Source organism: Tenrec ecaudatus, chromosome 16, assembly GCF_050624435.1.
Source record: "Tenrec ecaudatus isolate mTenEca1 chromosome 16, mTenEca1.hap1, whole genome shotgun sequence".
NCBI lineage: Eukaryota > Metazoa > Chordata > Mammalia > Afrosoricida > Tenrecidae > Tenrec > Tenrec ecaudatus.
The window spans coordinates 107,934,680-107,953,526 of record NC_134545.1 but is presented as its reverse complement, the minus strand read 5'-3'; the positions used below and the strand labels follow the sequence as shown (position 1 = coordinate 107,953,526).

Genomic DNA, 18,847 nt, shown 5'->3' with positions numbered 1-18,847 from the left:
ACACTTGGCTACTAACCACAGGGTCAGCTGTTCAAACCCACCAGCTGCTCCTAGGGAGACAGATGAGGCCGTCTTGCCGGGAACGATTTGACGATCTCTGAAACCTCAAGGAACAGTTGTGCTCTGTCCTACAGGGTCTCGGCGAGTCTGAATCCACTCAACAGTAGTGCAGTTGTGTGTGGGAACAAAAACTCAACTAATGGATGCCTTTCAAAGAACAAAACAAGTTCCCAAACTGTTTAGCAGGAATAAGCCCCTGAATTCGACCCCCTTACTGCTGGGGGAGTTACAGAGAGGACTGCTGGCTGCAGTCTTATCTTACTGTTTATGATGTTGACACAGTCCTTGAACAAGCTTAAAGTGCCAGAGGTGTCGATGTGCATATCGCAGGAGCGGAGTACATGGGACAGACGGGCTGAAAGCCCAAGCCGCCTTAGTCTGACGCGGGATGTGGCTGAGGGGAACTTCACTGTCAATCCGCCCGTTTGATCAAACCTGGTTTAATTGCATTTGTGGCTCCAGTGATGCAGTTCATTCAAAAACAGGTGGTTGTCAGGAGTAAATGACCACAGGCCTCAGCTGAGACCGGCTTGGCTTCCCCCAGTCCGCAGTGTGAATTCTTCCGAGGGCATCCTGGAGTGTCCAGTAAACTCCAGGGACGCTGGTAAAGGAGGCCGTAGGAAAGTCTCTACAGACAGAACTCTCCTTCTGATAAAGAATCTCTTCCCTAACCATACTCCCCAAGGAAGGTTGGAAGGCTGGCATCTTTAAGTACAAAACCCACTGCCTCAGAGCCAGTCCTGGCTCAAAGAGGCCCTGTCCGTGGCTTCCCAGGCTGTCACTCTTCATAGGAGCAGACAGCCCATGTTTCTCCTGCCTCGCAATTAGCAGCCCAACTCTTGCCTGACAGTGCCACCAGAGAGAGGACTTCATAAAGACCCTAGATGAAATGTGGAGGCCTTTTGTTTAGAAATGAGCAAAATGAATCACTCCCTCCTTTTTAGCTAGGGGCAAAAAGGGGGGGGGGGGACTTGAGAAGGACAGTCTGGTCAAGGAGTTCATTTTTCTCATTTGATTTCAGAGGGTAATATTTGATCTGTCTGTGTCAGTCCCTGTGTTAGGCAGGGTTCTCTAAAGAAACAAAACCAGGACACTTAGGTTTTTAGACAGATAGATAGATAGATAGATAGATAGACAGACAGACTGACTTATAGAGCAAGAAGGTATATAACAACTAAGTAGTCCACAGAAAACTCAGTTCAACTCAACTTTCATGGAACAGTTAATATACTAGAAGTCCTTCAACTCACTTGGCCTGCCAGGTCCAAGGTCAAGGAAGCAGACAGCAGAGTCTTCCCTCGGGCAATATTGGTGGAGTCTAACCACAGGCAGCAGACATCAGGGTGGGTCAGCAATAGTCAGTAGCACAGGAGCTTATATTGAACTTGAACCATGCATGGTGACAGGTTTCACCAGCCTCGAGCTCAATGATATACACACCAGCAGTGTGGCAAAGCAGGTCTTAAAGGAGCCTCAAGCTCTAGAAACACGATCCACTGGTTGGTTCAGCCCACAGGTAGTGCAGCTCCCTAGCTCAAGCAGCAGCATGCTGATCTGATTACCAGGAGGAAGAGGAAAATGGGATGCCGGCTGTTTATTATTTATCATGGCCACCCTCCAAGCTGCAACCTGGTTAAACTCCGCCCACATGTTCTTATTGGCCTAGTTGGCACAATAAACCAAAGGACCACAGTCCCCTTCAAATAAGCAGACACAGCCCACATACCTTCCCCTCACCCCCAACCCCAGCAGCCCTGCCTTTCAATTGCTCTTCTGAGTGACCAAAGAGCCTGGTCGGTGCAAATACCTTCCGGGCTGTGCATGGGTGACCTCCACAGGTATTGGGCTAGATTGCAAGGCACGGTGGTTCAAGCAAGGAGCCCTCCTAGGCCTGTAGGGCAAGGTCAGTGGTTCAAACCCACCAGCTTCTCTGCAGGAGAAAGATGAGATTATCTGCTCCCAGAAAGATTGACCCTGAGGAACCTCTACATAGTCTGAGGAACCCTACATAGGATTAGAGTGAGTCTGAAACAACTGGACTGTCGTGGGCCAGTGGCTCAAGCCAAAGGATCAGACTTGATTTCCCGCTGCTGCACTACAGCACAACGGGCCTTGAAGGGTGAAGCTGCTACGTCGCTTTGTTGTTGTTCGGTGTTGCTCTGGGTGTCCTCAAGTCGCTTCTGACCCACAGTGACCTCACGTGACAGAGCTGAACTGCCCCATCAGGGTTTCTGCTGGGTTCTTTGCGAGAGCAGATCCCCAGGGCTTGCTCCTCTGGATCTCCTGGCTGCTCTGAGCCCCACTTCCATTCACTGTCCAATGCTTAGCCATGCGTACCACCAGGGCTCCTGCAGGGTTTTGTCCATCTACATCTGCAGAAGTGGGGAGAAGGCGGAGCCCTGGTGGCAGTGAGTGATGTGCTGTGCTGCAAACCAGAGAATCAGTAGTTTGAAACCACCAGCCCCTCAGCGGGAGAACAATGAGGCTCTCCCTGTAAAGACTTACCGTCTCAGAAATCCACAGGGGCAGTTTCAGTCCGTCCTGTACGGTCGCGCTGAGTCAGCATGGACTCTGGGGCAGTGAGTGTATTTGTGGTTGTCTTCATGTCGGCACCTTTGGGCTCAAGCACAACCGCCACCATGAGGGTGGCGCAGGGCCAGGCAGCGGTTTGCCCTGTGGTCCTGGGGCTTGAGAGGCACCAGTGGGTCTGCTCGGGGGGCTGCAGGGGGAACACAGACACTCTGTGAGCAGTGGCTCCCTAACGGCTCTCCTCTCCTCTTCCAGGAGTGCACAAACAGCTGCTGCAACGCCACCACCTGCACCCTGAGGCCAGGCGCCGTGTGTGCGCATGGGCTGTGTTGCCAGGACTGCCAGGTAGGCTGCCCAGCGTGCCTACCCTATGCCTGGGCCATCGGTGGCCCAAGAGGCCCGCACACCACCTGGCAGTGCTCACCTTTGCCTTTAGTGTGAAATGCACACGTGAGCTGCATTTGGGGACGGATCTGATGGGCTAAAATGTCATTGGGCCTCAGGAGGAGTCCTCTGGGGGGTGGGGGGCGGGTCTTGACTGGCCCCTAGTCTACACTTACAAGAATTTGTGTTCCGTTCCACACTCTTTTTTTCATGTTTCCATAGTTACAAGGTTACTTTCCTGCTTAATCATCCAAACCCATTGCCATGGGGTCCATTTCGACTCCGGGACAATGTAGAACAGGGTAGAATTTCCCCTTTGGGTTTCTGTCCATCTTGAGTTCTTCCCCCCACCCCTTCTTTTCTCTTTTCCTCAATCAAGTTTAGGGCATCCCCACCCCAACCCCACCCCTAGTAAAATCTCCTTTAGAATGAGTTGTGTGATTCCCCCCACCTCCCCCATTTTTCTAGAAGGATCCACCTCTGGATATCTGACCGGAGCCCGAGGGGCACAGAGAGCCTGGTGATGAGGACGCTTGGGAAATGGGTAGAGGTTGTCCAACATCGTGAACGTGATTGATGTCACGCCTCACACACTTAAAACTCTCTCACTGCCATCCTGTCCCTGCACGACAGGGTAGAACTGTCCCTGTGAGTGTCCGAGACCGGAACTCTTTATGTGAGTAGAAAGCCCTGTCTTCCTCCCTCAGAGCGGCTGGTGGTTTTGAGCTGCTCAGCAGATGGTTAGCAGCCCACAATGTAACCACTGTGCCCTGGCACATGGGCACGCACATGAACTTATTCAGAGTTATTGTACTTTTGATGAGAGTTTTCAGTCGATTGAGGGCCCGTTTAACAATTTCCACACCAATTATTCAGTGCCAGGGTGTTAGTCTGGGTAGGCTAGAGAAACAAATTCATAAGCATGCATAGGTCTACAGGAAAGAGCTTTATACACAAGAACAATTGGATATTGAGACTATTGAGAAAACATTCCAGCCTGGTCCAGATCAAGTGCATAAGTCCGATCTTAGCGTACATGTCTGATATCAATCTATAAATTCCTATACCAATCATACAATGATGCCAAATACAGGAAGATCATAGACCAATGGGTGGGAAGTCTTGTGGATCCAGGGGCTTTGTAAGCATCTCAGCTCTGGCAGGGGTCTCTACCTGGCTTCTCCGGCTCCAGAGGTCTGGCTCCATCAGCCTTTCTCTGTGTGCCTTCTCCACAGAGGTGTCTGTCAGGGAGTGAGCAGAAAGAGTGTGTCTGCCTCCAAGGAGGAAATACAGGAGTTCCCAGAATCCTCAGGAGAAGACACGCAGAGGCCTCATTGGCTATATCCTGACAGACAGGCCAGACTCCACCCCTTCACTCGTAATCCTCTCAAATTGACAGCAGATAATATAACTACCACAGACATCAATTACATTTTTCACAATGCCCCCCCCACACCCCTCACCCCGTTCTTAAGTCGTTGCATTCTGGTTATTCTGATTCCGGCCCTCTGGTGTCCCTCCCTCCCTCCTCGCCTTTGCTTCACGATCGTGCCCAGCCATTTCTGCTCCTGTTGATGCTTTTCCACAGGAGGGTGGTCCTCAGAGGGCACCCGCTTTGTTCTAGGGGCCACTCTGCTATTTATTGAAAACTAACCTCGGGGCCTAGGGGGTTAAAGAGTGGGAGGGAGTTAGTTCTTCCAGGCTCCACCAGCCCAGTAAGTCTGGACTTGTCCACCCTTGTGTCCTCTTCCACGTTCCAGTTACTGCTCTCCCAGTCCCACGGCCTAGAGTCAGTGCCTACTCACAGCGGGCCTGTGGGGCAGTGGAGAAGCTGTTCTATTCAGATCCATCCTTGGCGTGTCTGGTCAAAGTGGTTGGTTGGTCGTGGGAGCTGGGCACCATGTGGTGTTTACTGGTCTCCGGGTAGATGAAGTCCTGGTTCCTGGAGACTGTCAGCTCCTGTAGATGAGTTTCTTCTTTGCATCCTTGACCCCTTTCTCTTCTGTTCTGGGTGAGGAGAGACTGATAATGTCTGGTAAGTGGCCGCTTGCAAATTCAAGATGTCGGAGACTCCTCCTCAAACTGACATTGCAGAACATGAACTTGAAGAGCTAGAGTCTGTATCGGAGCCCTTGTGGTACAGACAGTTAGAAACTCAGCTGCTAAGTCAAAGGTTTGCAGTTCAAACCCACTCAGAGGCTCCACAGGAGGAAGACCTAGTGATTCACTCTTGTAGAGATTGCAGCCTGGGAAGACCCTCTGGTGTGCGCAGTGCCACTCTGGCTCATGGGGGCGCTCTGTGTGGAGGCTGACTCGACGGCATCTAACCACTGCAGCACCTTGCCACCAGGTTTTGTGGCCCATGATGAAAGGAACTTTGGTGCAAGGAGGGTCCCTGCCCTGCTGCCCATCAGCCCCGGGCCTCCTGTCCCAGGAATGTCTGCCTGCTGGGCTGATGATCATCTGCAGGAGCTGTACAAGGCACTTGGTTGGTATTAACAGGCTGATCCGAATGCCCTCCTGAAGGTGTTTGCTGGCCTGGCCCGGCCCAGCCCAGCCGAGAGTGGCAGTTTTGCACCACGGCCATCCCGGCTGCCACAACGGCATCCTCCCTGGCCAGCCCATCATCTGCCTCGTGACTCAGTGGAGATCCCCCCCAAGTCAGAGCCCAGGATTTGGATTTGAAGGTTCCAGGGGCCAGGTTTTCTTTTTCTTAACTATGCAGTTCATCTTGGCCGGAAGCTCTCTCTTAGCCCACCCACTGGAGCATGGCGAGGGGACCGTGCAGTCTGCCTGCTGCGGAGCTTTGAGACCGCCTTCCCCCCCTTGCTAGGTGTGGGATTCACTTGGGGGCAGGGCACTTCCTGGTAGCCAGCAGCTGACCGCAGGGGTGCCTAGGAGAGCACTGCAAGGAGGTGGGGAACAGGGCGGGCTGATGGGTACTGCAGAGAAAGCCTCATGCTGTCTTGGGAGTGAGCAGGGAGGCCCGAGGCCATGCAAGGATGTGACCTCTCTTACTGGACGACTTTTAAGCCCAATCCATGTCCAGGCCTTTCAGGAGATGGCTGGCGGCTCATCTCATACCTGAGAAGCATGTAGGGATGCCAGCTGTCACCACTGTGCAGTTCAGGACCTGGATACCCCACCCCCTGATGTGATGGGGAGACCCTTTGGAGCCCTCAGCCCCAGCCCTCGGGGGCCCTGACTGCAGTTCATTCGGGGGTCTGCTCCGCACTCCGTGCAGGGCCAGTGCCATGCTGTCCCCTTTCCCTGCAGCTGAAGCCAGCAGGGACAGCGTGCCGGGCCTCCAGCAATGCCTGCGACCTCCCGGAGTTCTGCACAGGGACCGGTCCCCACTGCCCACCCAACGTCTACCTGCACGACGGCCATGCGTGCCAGGGGCTGGACGGCTACTGCTACAACGGCATCTGCCAGACTCATGAGCAGCAGTGCGTCACGCTCTGGGGACCAGGTGGGTGCTCGACGCCAAGGGAACCCAGGGTCATGTGGGACCGATGTGGGGAGCCTGTGGGCCTCGTCGGGGCAGGGAATAAAGAGGCAGTGGGGTCTAGGGGGAGTCTGACCCATTCCCAGGCTGTAACTCCTTATGGAAGTAGAAAGTCTCCTCTTTCTCCCTCAGGGGCACCTGGTGGTTTGCAAACTGTTACCGTGTGGTTACTTGCTTCAGGCCGAGCTGCCACACCCCCTTAGGAAACTCAGTGTTTGACCCATAACCCCCTATGGGAGTGGGTGGGTGGGAATGTTCCAGGCCTTTAGCACACAGCACACTGAGCACTAGGGGTGGAGCAACCCCACCCCCACCCTGTCACATCTGGCCCATTTCCAGCCTGCAGATTGTGAAAAGAGTTATACCTGAAGGGCCGCAGCCTGAGCTCTAGGACAAGCAGGCGTCTCTTGGGGCTGGGTCCTTCCCCGGAGCCCACCAGCTGTGCCAGCAGGGGTGGGAGCAAGCACAGTGCGGCTGTGTGCCACTCAAAGGCCCACAGGTGTGCTCCGGGGTTACCTGGGGTGTGGTGCCACATCCTGGACCCTGACCCAGCCAGCCCCAGGTGAGACCCCCAGGCTGGGGGGTGGGGTCTCACTGCGACAGGCGCAGAGCAGCACTCAGATCCACCACGAACCTCTAGTCCTCTCAGCTCAGCCGGTTCAGGCGAATAAGGTCACTTTGGGACAGAGGCTCCTGCTAGAGGCAGTCTTCAGCGCATTCTGCTCCCCAGTCCAGCCAGCGGGCGCCCCTTCTTCCGTTACTGGACTTTGCAATGCTCCGGCGGGTGGGGTGCTGTCCAGAGACCCAGCACACAGTGTGCTGAGCATGGGGGGAGGGGGCTCGGGGGAGTACTCCCGCCCTGTTGGGCTGTCACATCTGGCCCCGTTTCCAAATTGAGGTCAGTGGGACTCCATGCTCTCTCGGAGCCCTGCCACAGTGTGACTCAGCTGGCTGTGCAGGGTGGTGTGGGGGCCAAGGCTGTTACTTGGGGTCATTTTTCAATTTTTTTTTGTTTTTATTTGGCTACGTATTCACTGAGAGCCTTGGTTTTACATTCCACGGCGCATACACGTGGTGATACGCGGCCACAGCCCTCTCCTGCTTCCTCCCTGCGTTTCCCGTCTCCCCACTGCCCCCTCAGCCTCCGGAGATTTATTTCTGGGCAAAGGCAGCCCTTTCCATCTCATTGTCAATCTGTCCATCTGCGTGGTTGTTCACGTATAGGCCTCTGGTGTGGCTGAAGGCTGAGCTGTGGTTGGAGAGGGGTGGGCGGGGCTTGGTGCTACGGGCCACAGTCTTGGGTTCCATCAGTCCCTATCAGACTAGTGAGTCTTGTCACTTCGATCGATGGTTTTGAGTTTTGTGCCACGTTCCCCTCCAGCTCGATCCAGGACCTCGTATCATCACTTTCCAAGCAGGTTCAGAGCTTTTGTGGCCAGGCACGATCTAGTGCTTCTGGTCTCTGTGATTCATGTGACCCTTCGATCCTTTGGACCACCTGGTGAGCGAAGAAGAGCCACCCCACAGCAGGCCTCTTAGATCTTGTGACGCTAGGGTACATGGCCTGAGTGGACTTTCCTCCCCCAGAACATAGGATTGAAGTTCTAATCCCTGGGAAAGGTGGCTGATACCTTATTGGGAAATGGGCGATCCTTACAGATTTTGTAACTGGAAAGTGGACCTGAAGTCATCCTACAGTTGGTGGGTCAATATCCACTCGGAGTGGTGTCCGTATGAGAGAGGGAGAAGAGGCTCAAAGAGACAGATGGCCATGTGGACAGACTCCGAGATGCGCCAGGCCAAGGAGTCCTGGGAAACACCAGCAGCTGGCAGAGACCTGGAAGGGCTGTCCTCCAAACCTTTGCAGAGTCACGACCCTCCTGACCCCTTGATTTCAGAGTTCTAGACTCCAGAAGCCTGAGACCGTTTCTGTTTGAGGAAACCGCCCAGCTTGTGACTCTCCCTTAGGGAAGCCCGAGGCCAGTCTAGCAGTGGACACAGCCAGGGGCTGGGAAGGGAAGGCGTGTCCAGCCTATGGACTTGGAAGCACAGGTCAGGGCACTCATGCACCTGGGGTGGCCACAGAGGCTTCTGCTTGGCTGGAGCCCCAGCGACCCTACCACCCGTTCCCTCATGGGTGACTGCTCACGGACTTGTGGTGTAGGAAGGATGGGGAGAAGGCTCAACTGTCAGGCTGCTGGTGCGAAGCCACCTGAGAGGCAGCTGGGAGGACGAGCCCACACCAAACTCCTTCCGCAGAGACCACGTCTGGCCCGCAGCACCTGGCAGGCCCTGTGCCCTCTCCCCTGGACCGAGTCAGGATGCAGCCTCCTCATACTGCCCCTACAGAACTCGTGAATCCTGGACAGAGCCAGTCGCAGGGCCAGTGGGAACTTTCCCAGTCCTCTGGGGCCCCTGGACCCCTCCTGGCCGGATGGGTCGAGCTGAGAGTGTCTGACTGTTCTGCTGCAGCGGTGGTTCCTGTGAACTTGTCACAATTCACACAGGAAATCATCAGCAGGATTCCGTTTCCCCCTCCGTGAGCAGAGGCACTGGGACCTGGACCACGTTTGCTTGGAGGTCATCTCAGGCCTCCTGGAAGCTGAGTCCACACTGCATGTACCCTGAAGACCTGACCGAGTCATTGAGTCATGCTGAAATCTCAGGTTACATCCAGGATGGCCTTGACTCATCGCCCAGCGCTGGCTGCCCAAACACTAGCCGGATGGATCCCTCCCTCCCAATAACGAGTCCCTCCTGAAATCGGCCCTTTGCATTCCAGCCTTGGATGTCAGTGCCTTACCCCGGCTTCCCAGGCTCTTTACAAATAACATGACAGAAAACGCAAACCACATGCCTGCGAGTCCTCCCCGGCAGTTCCGACCCTCACAGGCCATTAGGAGGCCCTGTGGGTTTTGAGTTCATTTGCGTTTCTGATTGCTATTGCCGAGAGGGGTGATTCTTCCCTCCACCAAGCCCGCCCTCCCTGCTTTTCACCCATAAATCTTGCCTCTCAAGACTCTCCGACGGTGCCCAGCAAGTGAGCCTTACCTGCCGTTCAAACTGCGTCCCTGGCGTTTAGCACAGTGTAGCCTTAAGATCCACAAAGATTTTCTGTCAGTCTGCAGTGGCCTTGCTCCTCCTGAAAGAGCTGGAGCTGCTTCTGCAGACAGCTCATTGACTCGGGCCAGCGTTGTTGATCCGCTGGTTCCTGAAAACATCGTTTGCAAATCCATCTCGTGGATAACGACCTTTCCGGGGCCAGAAACAATTTACATCAGGCCCTGAAATATATCCGTTTTATGTAGTTTATCATGCACCAGAATCGGGTGCTGTGTGATTTGTGCGCCGTGAGCTGGTCGGGCAGCGTTTATGGGTAGGTAAATACTCGGTGTTTATCGGCAAGGCTGGTTTGAATGAGTTTGGTTTCTCATGACCCACCGGTGGGGCACGGAATCTACTTGTCACCTGGAGCCCTGGAGGCAGCAGATTCTTAGAGGAAGATATTCTTGCCCAGAGACGTGGTGTTGGGGAATGGGGGTTCCCAGCCCCGAGTGTGAGAGGGAAGCCGGCAGCTGGTCCCCTTGGCCTTCGCTCTCTGAGGGATGCAGAGGGAAGGGAACCTGAGGGAGAAATGTGGCCTCCGCCCATCAGATTAAAATGACTTTCCAGAAGCAGGAACAGAGAGAGATCCCAGGGCCATCCAGGAAGAAGAGCCTGTTGGGGAGCTCTGCCTGGATTGGCAGAAGCTCCCGAGGCTGTGGCAGGGAAACCCGGGGACAGAGCAGAGGAGTCAGGCTGAGGCAAGGGGACCATGAGACAGACTGGGGACCATCGTCTGGTCGGTGAGCCCGTGAGACGGAGCATCAGAAGCCTAGGGACCACATGGCTGAGAGGCTGAGGACCGGGGAGACTAACTGCTGGCTGAGGAGAGGTGTCCCTGCGAACCCATTATTGTATCCTTACCGTTGACAGAGCCTGACTTGTGGTCACCTATTAACTTCCAAAATAGACTCCCTTAATTGTGAGTGTTTAAAATAAAGACGTTTTAAAGCCTTTCTCCCTGGATATTGATGGGAGGGGTTAAGAAACTGGCAATGGGAGGAGCTGATTGGATGGCTTCCTTAGACGGAAATGAGGAGAAGGCATCAGTTGTGGGCTTCTGGCAAGATTCCACCCTCCTCGTTTCGGGAGAAACAAGCACATAGGAGCTTTTGCACTAAAATGACAGATAGGAGTGCTGTCATTCCGACTGATGAAGCTGCTCATCCCGATCCTCCGGTCCCTAAATCATTGCAACGTTCAGCGTGGTGCCAGATTCTATCCGATGGCCACGGGTTACCTTGCAAATCACCAGGTCTTGCTGTGCCAAGAACCCACGGGCTTTCTGGATGAATGTGATATGGCAGGGACCAAGCAACCATGGGCCTTTTATCTTTATTTTCCCCATCAGAAAATGCTGGGTTTAGCTTTTGGGGAACAGGGTGAAGGTGCCCAATGAGGGTCAGTTTCCCTTCCACGCAGCCGTCCGTACGCACTGTGACTCACGGCATTGAACGTGGCCGTGGCCAGTGGCTTCAAACCACCAACCTTTTGTCTCACAAAAGTACCACGTCCACCAGGACTAACTGAACAACAAAGTACAGTTTCACACTGAAAGTGGCCCTCCCCATCCCTCGCCCCTCCAACGGGCAGGTGCAGGTGGGTAGGGTTGGGGGGGGGGGGGCAGAAGATGAAGGGAGGAGATGGGATCCCAGAAGCTGAGTGTATGAGAGGTGTAACCACGCGGTTGAGATGGAGGAAAACCCCAGAGGAAACAAGGCATTTGATGGTAAGGAGCTGGCACCCTTGCTTTCTGCATCGGCACAGGACTGTTTCCAGCATGGGGTCGTGACCCTTGCATAAGAGATGACAGGAGGTGTATCCGACGTGGCTCTATAAAAGGGATTAAGGGAGGGACATGGGGTATATGGCTGGGGTGGTTTAACGCACCGAAAGGCCGTGGCTGAGGCAGCTATGGAGCTCAAGTGTGGCAAGGTGTTTTCTGCTCTGGCTTTGCACCGAGATGCCTGTCCTTTCTGCTAGTAGCTGGTGATGAGTCAGGCACACACCAAAGAAAGATGGGATTTTTTAGTAACGACAAGGCCTTGTTCCCCGTGGGGAAGGAGTGTCTTAAGCCCACAGTCCTCTGTAAAGGCATACAGGGCTGAGGAGCGTGGAGCAGGGCTGGACCTGAGGAAGCCAGAGTCCTGGGTGGAAGCTCCCAAAGAGAGCTGCTGGGTGAGAAGACTCGGGCACGGCGCATTTACAAGAACGTGGGCATGCCCCTAACTCTCTCATACAGCCTTCAGCAGAAGGGTCTCTGCCTTCGGGGTCTGAGTATCCACAGTTGGGCCAGTGCACCCTGAGCTGGGCACCCCCAGCTGGCACGCGCCTTCCGCAGCTGGGAGAGAGGCCACCATGGGCTGGTTCCTGACCTCTCTGCCACCCATTCCCTCTCAGGACGATCAAATCCCTTTGGTCCACGAGGATTCTGGGGTTTCATGCCTCTGAGAATCCCCTCTGCCTTGCAGACGACACATTGATGGAAACCAGTGCTCGCGCTCTGGGGGGCTTTATGGAAGGGAGTGTGTTTTGCAAACCCCCTCGTGTGTGCGTGCTTGCTCTCTCTCTCCTCCCCCATCCCCCTCTCCCGTGGCTGCCCCACATTGGGTCACTCCCTGCCCTCCCTCTCTGGAGTGGGCCACGGGATGCAGTTACTTGCCGGAATTGTGTGGGAGGCCCTAGAAAAAGCAGGCTCTTCCTTGCTGGCAGCCAGCAGCTGACTTCCGTGGATGCTGCGTCCAGCGGGGCCTGGCCTCCCACCTGCGGTGGCCCCGGATCGGTGACCTGAGGAGGAGAGGGTGCCCTGGCGTGCTTGCTGCACCATGTGGAGAGTCCAGAACAGAGGCCACCATGGGCTGACTCTCGGGGCTTCTGCCGGAGTCAGTCCCTCCCCCAGGCTCGGCCTCCCCAGACCCAACACATTCCCCTGCCCAGAGAGCTGGCTGGTGTCCACGGGCAGAGTGCTGCCCAAGGAAACAGGCAGCCTCGCTCAAAAGAACCATCACCACCACCACACACACACTCACACTCACATGCACACTCCTGTTTCAGGTGCTAACCCTGCCCCCGGGATCTGCTTCGAGAGGGTCAACTCAGCCGGTGACCCCTACGGCAACTGTGGCAAAGACTCCCGAAGCTCCTTCGCCAAATGTGCCATGAGGTAGGGATCTGCCTGGGCTGGTGACATCGCTGCTCGGTCCCACCCGCCCCCCAGCCACCCCTATCCCCCAAGCCTAGGCATGGTCCCACACGCTGCCCCTCTGAGCCAGCTTGTTCTTGCCCTTCCAGAGACGCCAAGTGTGGCAAAATCCAGTGCCAAGGTGGTGCCAGCCGGCCAGTCATTGGTACCAATGCCGTTTCCATAGAAACGAACATCCCGCTGCAGGAAGGAGGCCGGATTCTCTGCCGGGGTACCCACGTCTACCTCGGGGATGACATGCCAGACCCAGGGCTGGTGCTGGCTGGCACAAAGTGTGCAGATGGAAAAGTAAGCCTGCCCCCCCTTCCATTGCCCCCCAGAAGGCAGCCAAGAGGTGGCCACTCTCTCCCCAGGGCTGGGCTCCGAGGCCCCCTGGTCTCCAGTGCGGGTTCTGTATCCTTAGAAGGGATGGACAAGCTGTAGCTCCCACCCCCAGGTCTGACCATCGGCTTGGCTTCACTACCTGAGACGGCTAAGGAGCCACTTCTGGGCTGCGGTGTCAGCTTCCAGCCAGGATGTGGCTTGGGAGGGAGCCCGGCAGCCGTAGGTGTTGTTTCTGGAATGGTGGTCTGGGCTTGGGTCACGGAGTTCTCAGGGGCTTCTTCTCACCTGGACAGAATGGGAGACCAAGTGTATTTTCCACACCCATCGTAGGAGAGGAAAGGGGTGGGGGATATATATTTTTTTAAGTCTTTGGGAAGATGGGGAAAAGTTGACTGGGGGATTTTGAACTTTGGAAATAAAGTTTTTGAAAAAGACATGAACCCAGATGCCTGCATCCTGCCAAAACTAAGGATCAAACCCACTGCTGTGGAGTGGATGCCGACTCCTGGTGGCCCTGCAGGACAGGACAGGCCCTGCTGCCCGTGCGTCCCTGAGACCGTCACTCTGTAAGGGAGTAGAAAGCCCCATCTTGCTCCCTTGGAGAGGCTGCTGGTTTCGAACCGCTGCGCTTGTGGCTGGTGAGCAGCCCAACCTGTAACCACTACGCCACCAGGGCTTCCTGCCCACCTGCTCCTTCTCTCTGAATCACGGTAGCAGGTGAACCAGTAGGCCCGATCGCTCAGGGGTTGAGCTCTCAGGATTAGGGGAGGGGGTGCATTTTGATTTTGATCAAAGGGTCAGAGGTGTAAACCCCTCAGCTGCTCCCCAAGAGAGGGCCGTGGCCATTTGTCTCCTGAGAGCTCACAGCCTTAGGAACCCGGGGGCGGGGGGGGGGGGACACATTCTGCTCTGTCCTGGTGGGTTGCTCTGGGTCGGCTTCCACAGAGTCGATGGTTTATGAGTGAAATATCTTGGACATCGCCCCACAGATGTCTGTCTGGGGACCCCATTTAACAACAACTGTGAAATCCTGCACTAACAAGAGGGACTTGGAGGATGCCCAGGCCCTGGTTAGCTTCCCGGGCCAAGCCCACCCCTGGAACCCAGTGATATTTGGAGAGGAAATAGGGCGTTGTGTGAACAATGCTCTGTTCCCCGTGTCTCCATCCCCCACATCCATGTATGCCCTGGCCTGTGGTCAGCAGCACAGGTCACTCTGCTGCTTCTGGACACAGAGGTCCCCAGGACCCCTGAGTAGCAGGGAGTTGTGCCCCACAATGGGACCCAGCATGCTTTGCTCTCCTTTCTGCAGCACCCAGTCCTTGGCGGTGCGGGTGAGCACCTTGCCAGTGGCTTGGAGGAAGGCAGCCTCTGGGGCCCATGTCCTCACTGGGGCCTCTTACACAGCCTTTTCCTCCTCTCCAGGAGTGTTCGTCCGACAGCTGCTGTGGGGCGGTGGGTGCCTGGGAGAAAGGTCAGAGCCGTCATCCCCCGGGGATTCCTGGCCTGACACCTTTTCAGGAGCGCGTCACCAGCGCTTTCTCCTGCAGATGGTGGATCTGAACCTTGAACCAGCCACCTTCTGGCTAAAGGCCGGGCACTCAGCTGTTCATCACCAGTGCCGTTTGCCGTGCTTGGGCCACATTGTTCTTCCAGGGATGTTAATCTGGTGGCTGTGGGGCTTCTCCTCTGTGCAGAAGGCAGTCTGCGACTTAGACCTTTCTCCCTCTGGCACCGTTCATGTGTCACAACCGTGGGGCGGGCGGGCGGGCGGGGATAAAGGCCCTATCCCATGAGGCTGGAGGGCCTTATGCTCCTCTCAAGAGAGGCGGTGGTCCATTCAGCCAGTGGCTGCCTCCTCGGCCTGCACAGCCCCGGATAAGTGCTGGGCCGGCGTCTCTGCTGCGTAGTCTTTGGCTGGCTTGTCTCCTTGGTGATGAGTCTCTTGAAAAACGTTGCTGTGCTTCAATCTGTCCCTTAAAGAGATGCTATCTCCCCGGGCTCCTGGAGTCCCTGCAGCCACACGGGCCCCAGGCTGGCCCCCTTCTGTGTCTTTGGTGGTTCTTGGTAGCTGCTGCCAGGTAGGCTAGACTCCTGGTGGCCTGGTGTCTGCGACAGAATACCACTGTGTTCTTACCCCCAGGGGTTTGTCTCAGCACTGAACGGAGGACATTCTGTAGATCGCCAGGTCTTTGTTGTTCTTCTCTTATTTGAGATGCCAGGGGCCTCGTGTCTGCATTCTCCAGCGCTGCTGTCAGTTATTACTCTCACGGAAATAGCACCAGTGACAAGCGGGCGACTTTAACAAATCAAAGTTGTGTCCCCTAAGCCCAATTGCAGCTGCCCTCTCCAAGGGGGGGGTCTTTCTGTCTCTGACAGCTCTCAGGGGGGGCCCTAGTCTGCTTCCTGCATCTGTGAGGGCCCAGCGTCCCTTGGGGATCTTCATGCATCCTGGCATGAGTCTTGCCTGGGTCTAGGAGAGTCTCGGCACAGGGACCCCTGGACTACAGTGGGCTGACCCCACTCCTGATCATCTTTCTGGGTGGTTTTAGGCCCCTCCTATCTCTGCTCACGGGTTTAACCTCTTATCACCGACGGGATGAACTGAAGACACAGCCTAATCCTTTAGATCAGTGCTTCTCAACCTTCCTCATGCCGTGACCCTGAAGTACCCCCCCAAACCATAAAGCTATTTTTGTTGCTAGTCATAACTGTCATTTTGCTATTGTTATGCATTGGCAACCCCTGTGAAAGGGTCATTCGACTCCCAAAGGGGTCGTGACCCACAAGTTGAGAACTGCTGTAGATTGTATCCAGTCCTGCCTCACTGACATCTTAGCATGCTGCCGTTGAGTGGATTCCCACTGACAGCGACCCCATAGGGCAGAGCAGGACTGCTTCCTAGGTTTTCCAAAGGTGTGCATCTTTAAGGGAGCAGGAAGCCCCACCTGCCTTCCTCAGCGCAATTGGTGGGCTTGAACCACCTACCTTGGGGTCAGCAGCCCAACCTGTAACCCACCATACCAGCAGGGCTCATCTTTGAGGTTAGGGTTGGCAACACGTGGAAGGAGGGCATCAGGTCACCAAGTGGAGGATTGTTACATCACACTGGGAAGCAAGGCCCAGCTAAGCTGACATACAATGAGCGGGTGACACCCAGCGTCCAGCAACACACAGGCCACCAACTGATGGGTGGACAGCGGCTATCCCTCGCAGTAGAAGAGAAAGGCCGGTCTAGATCTATGTGCATTTCATTGCAAGCTCCGAGGAAAAACCATGGCAGGTAGGAATCGCTTACCATAAAGTCAGGGCTGACTCACTGAGAACCAGACTCCAACTTTGTAGGACAAGGTAGGACTGCCCGGGAGTCTCCAGGAATGTAACTCTCTGCAGGAGTAGAAAGCCTGTCTTCCTTCCCTCCAGGGGCTGCTAGTCTCCGTCGGCTGGCCTCATGGTAGCAGCCCAGTGAGTGACCACTGTGCCACTGAAGGTCCTCTTTCAGCGCGGACTAGAACCGTCAAAAAAGAAAGAAAATTGCCAAAAGTAGGAGAGACTCTCGTGCCCTCCCCTCGCTGAGCCTCCGAAGGGGCTGCATTTGGAGCTGGGCAGCGGGCAGGGCCAAGGTGGCTCCCGACAGGGATGTGGTGGAATGAGAGGGGCTAGGCTCCTCCAGCCGTCTCCTCTCGGCCCACATTTGCGATGGTTCAAGGGCTGACGCATGCTCTCCTGTCCCCTCCACAGGTATGCCTCAACCGCCGCTGCCAGAACATCAGTGTCTTTGGGGTCCATGAGTGTGTGGCCCAGTGCCACGGCAGAGGGGTAAGTGCACCGTGCCCCTCCCGCCCCTGGAACTTCCGAGCACGGGCCTTTCCCAGGGCACTGCCATCCAGCATCGGCGTTTCTTTCTACAGCACAGCCCTGTGGTCTCCGAGATTCTTTCTTCTGCAGATTGTCCTTTTCTTTGACCTTGAAACAGCGTAAGAAAGGCGATTGCCATTTTACAAAGTCTGATTGAGCAGTAATTGTCTTTCCAATAAGCCTTCTGTGATTAAAAAGGTGGGTGCCCTCATTTTCAAAGTCATCTTCGGGCCAGCCTCCTCCCTGAGGAGCTCCACCTCCTGCACAGAGCGTCCCTTGGAGGACCCATGTCGTGCAGCATCCCCACTCAAATGCACCCAGAAGGGAGGAAAGATGGGTGTGCCCGGTGCGGGCGCCACATGAGGGGGCTTTAGTGAAGAAAACGACCTGGTTGCAGCTCAGAGGACCTTTGTGGGGGCGGGGGGGGTTACGTGAGGGCTCTCAGTTTCCAGCAGGCATAGATTATTGTTTTTGTTTTCTGGAGGGGCTTAATTATCCCCAGTGGTGTCATAGACTCCTGATCAGCCGCTAGCAGAGCGAGGTTTTCCCCAAGGCCTGTGCTCCAGAAAGAACGCTCCAGACACTGCTCTGGACACTTGCGGATGCTCCCTGAAGCCTGTGACCTAGAAGGATGGGTTTGCATAGAATCCTTGTGCCGTGGCCAGAAGGATGGTGGGCCACCTCCAGTGGGCTTGTGGACCATGCGTGTTGCTCTCTGCACGAAAGGAGGGAGGGGAGGGCCTCGTTGGGTCACAGTTCTCTGTGAGGCGGCTGTAAGGGCGGTACAGCCCAGTCCGCTGCTTCGCTGGTGGAGAAACTGAGCCCAAGGGTGCATTAGCAGCAGCAGAGCTACCTCACATTCTTGGGGCATGTTATCAAGAGGAACCAGATCCTGGAGGACATCATGAAGAAGAGAGCCAGCAAATAAAAGGAGGAAGTCTCTCAACAAGACGGACTGACAGTTGGCTCCAGCCACGGGCTCGTCTGTAGCGGTGACAGTGAGAGTGGCGGAAAACCAGGGAGGGTTGTGTTCAGCAGCGCAGTGCCCAGGACAATGGACCCTGTGCCAGTGTAGCTCTGTAGGAATGAGCTCGCTGGCTTATCACAGACTCCAAGGAGATGCCTCACTCCGTTGTATAGATGAGGCAGCTTTTAAGCCCATGGGACAGATGGCAGACTGGAGGTTTCTCCTGACTCTTGGAGCTGCAGGGGCTGATGAACCCAAGAAGGGGAGGTCAGATGGCAGGCTGCTGGCTACAGAGCAAATGAACTCAGGGTTGGCAGGGAAGATGGCAGTCTGCTGACGATGGCCAGCACCAGCAAGTAATACAGCAGACTGCTGGCTCGAGACCAAAGCAACAGAGCCCAATAAAGAACCCGACTGAGGATTTAGACTCAGCAAAAAGCAAGCAAGCTTTCCCACAGCCTCCACCTATGTTGGCAGCATGCCACACTACCAAGGAAACCTCCTTTCAATTGGCTGGTTGCGCGTATGTCAGATTCCCTCCTAGGGAATCGCTGCCAACCACGGAGAGGCCTGGCCCAGCTGAATTGACAGACGGCCTTAGCCATGCAAGCACTTCTTCCGGGCCCGGGTGGGCCGACTGTGACGGCCTCTGCCTCTTTGCCTGCTGGGAACCCAGGGCTCTACAGCCGTTTCTTTCCCTGAAGGTGGCAGGGAGACTGCCTAGGTTTGCCAGGTCCTGGGACACCCCAAGAACTCAGAGGCCTCACCCCTGAAGCCAGGCCCTGACGAGAAGTGTCATCTACCGCCATTCCCTGCACCTCGTCCCACATGCATTTTACGCCTCTTGACTCGGATGGCAGTCATTGGGCTTGTTCTTGGGGCGGTGTCCGCTGCCACTGGTGCGTTGGAGCTG

General features: G+C 55.6%; 1 protein-coding gene across 3 annotated transcripts in view; it reads left to right on the top strand.

Annotated features, from left to right (window-relative positions):
* The window catches only part of ADAM12 (ADAM metallopeptidase domain 12), a 281,165-nt gene that overhangs the window by 228,050 nt on the left and 34,268 nt on the right, over nt 1-18,847 (top strand). For all 3 annotated transcript variants that reach the window (XM_075534458.1, XM_075534459.1, XM_075534460.1), the window contains 5 exons: nt 2,845-2,934; nt 6,250-6,445; nt 12,638-12,746; nt 12,875-13,073; nt 16,851-16,928. In XM_075534458.1, coding sequence (XP_075390573.1) covers nt 2,845-2,934; nt 6,250-6,445; nt 12,638-12,746; nt 12,875-13,073; nt 16,851-16,928 — 672 coding nt within the window. The remainder of the gene's footprint in view (nt 1-2,844; nt 2,935-6,249; nt 6,446-12,637; nt 12,747-12,874; nt 13,074-16,850; nt 16,929-18,847) is intronic.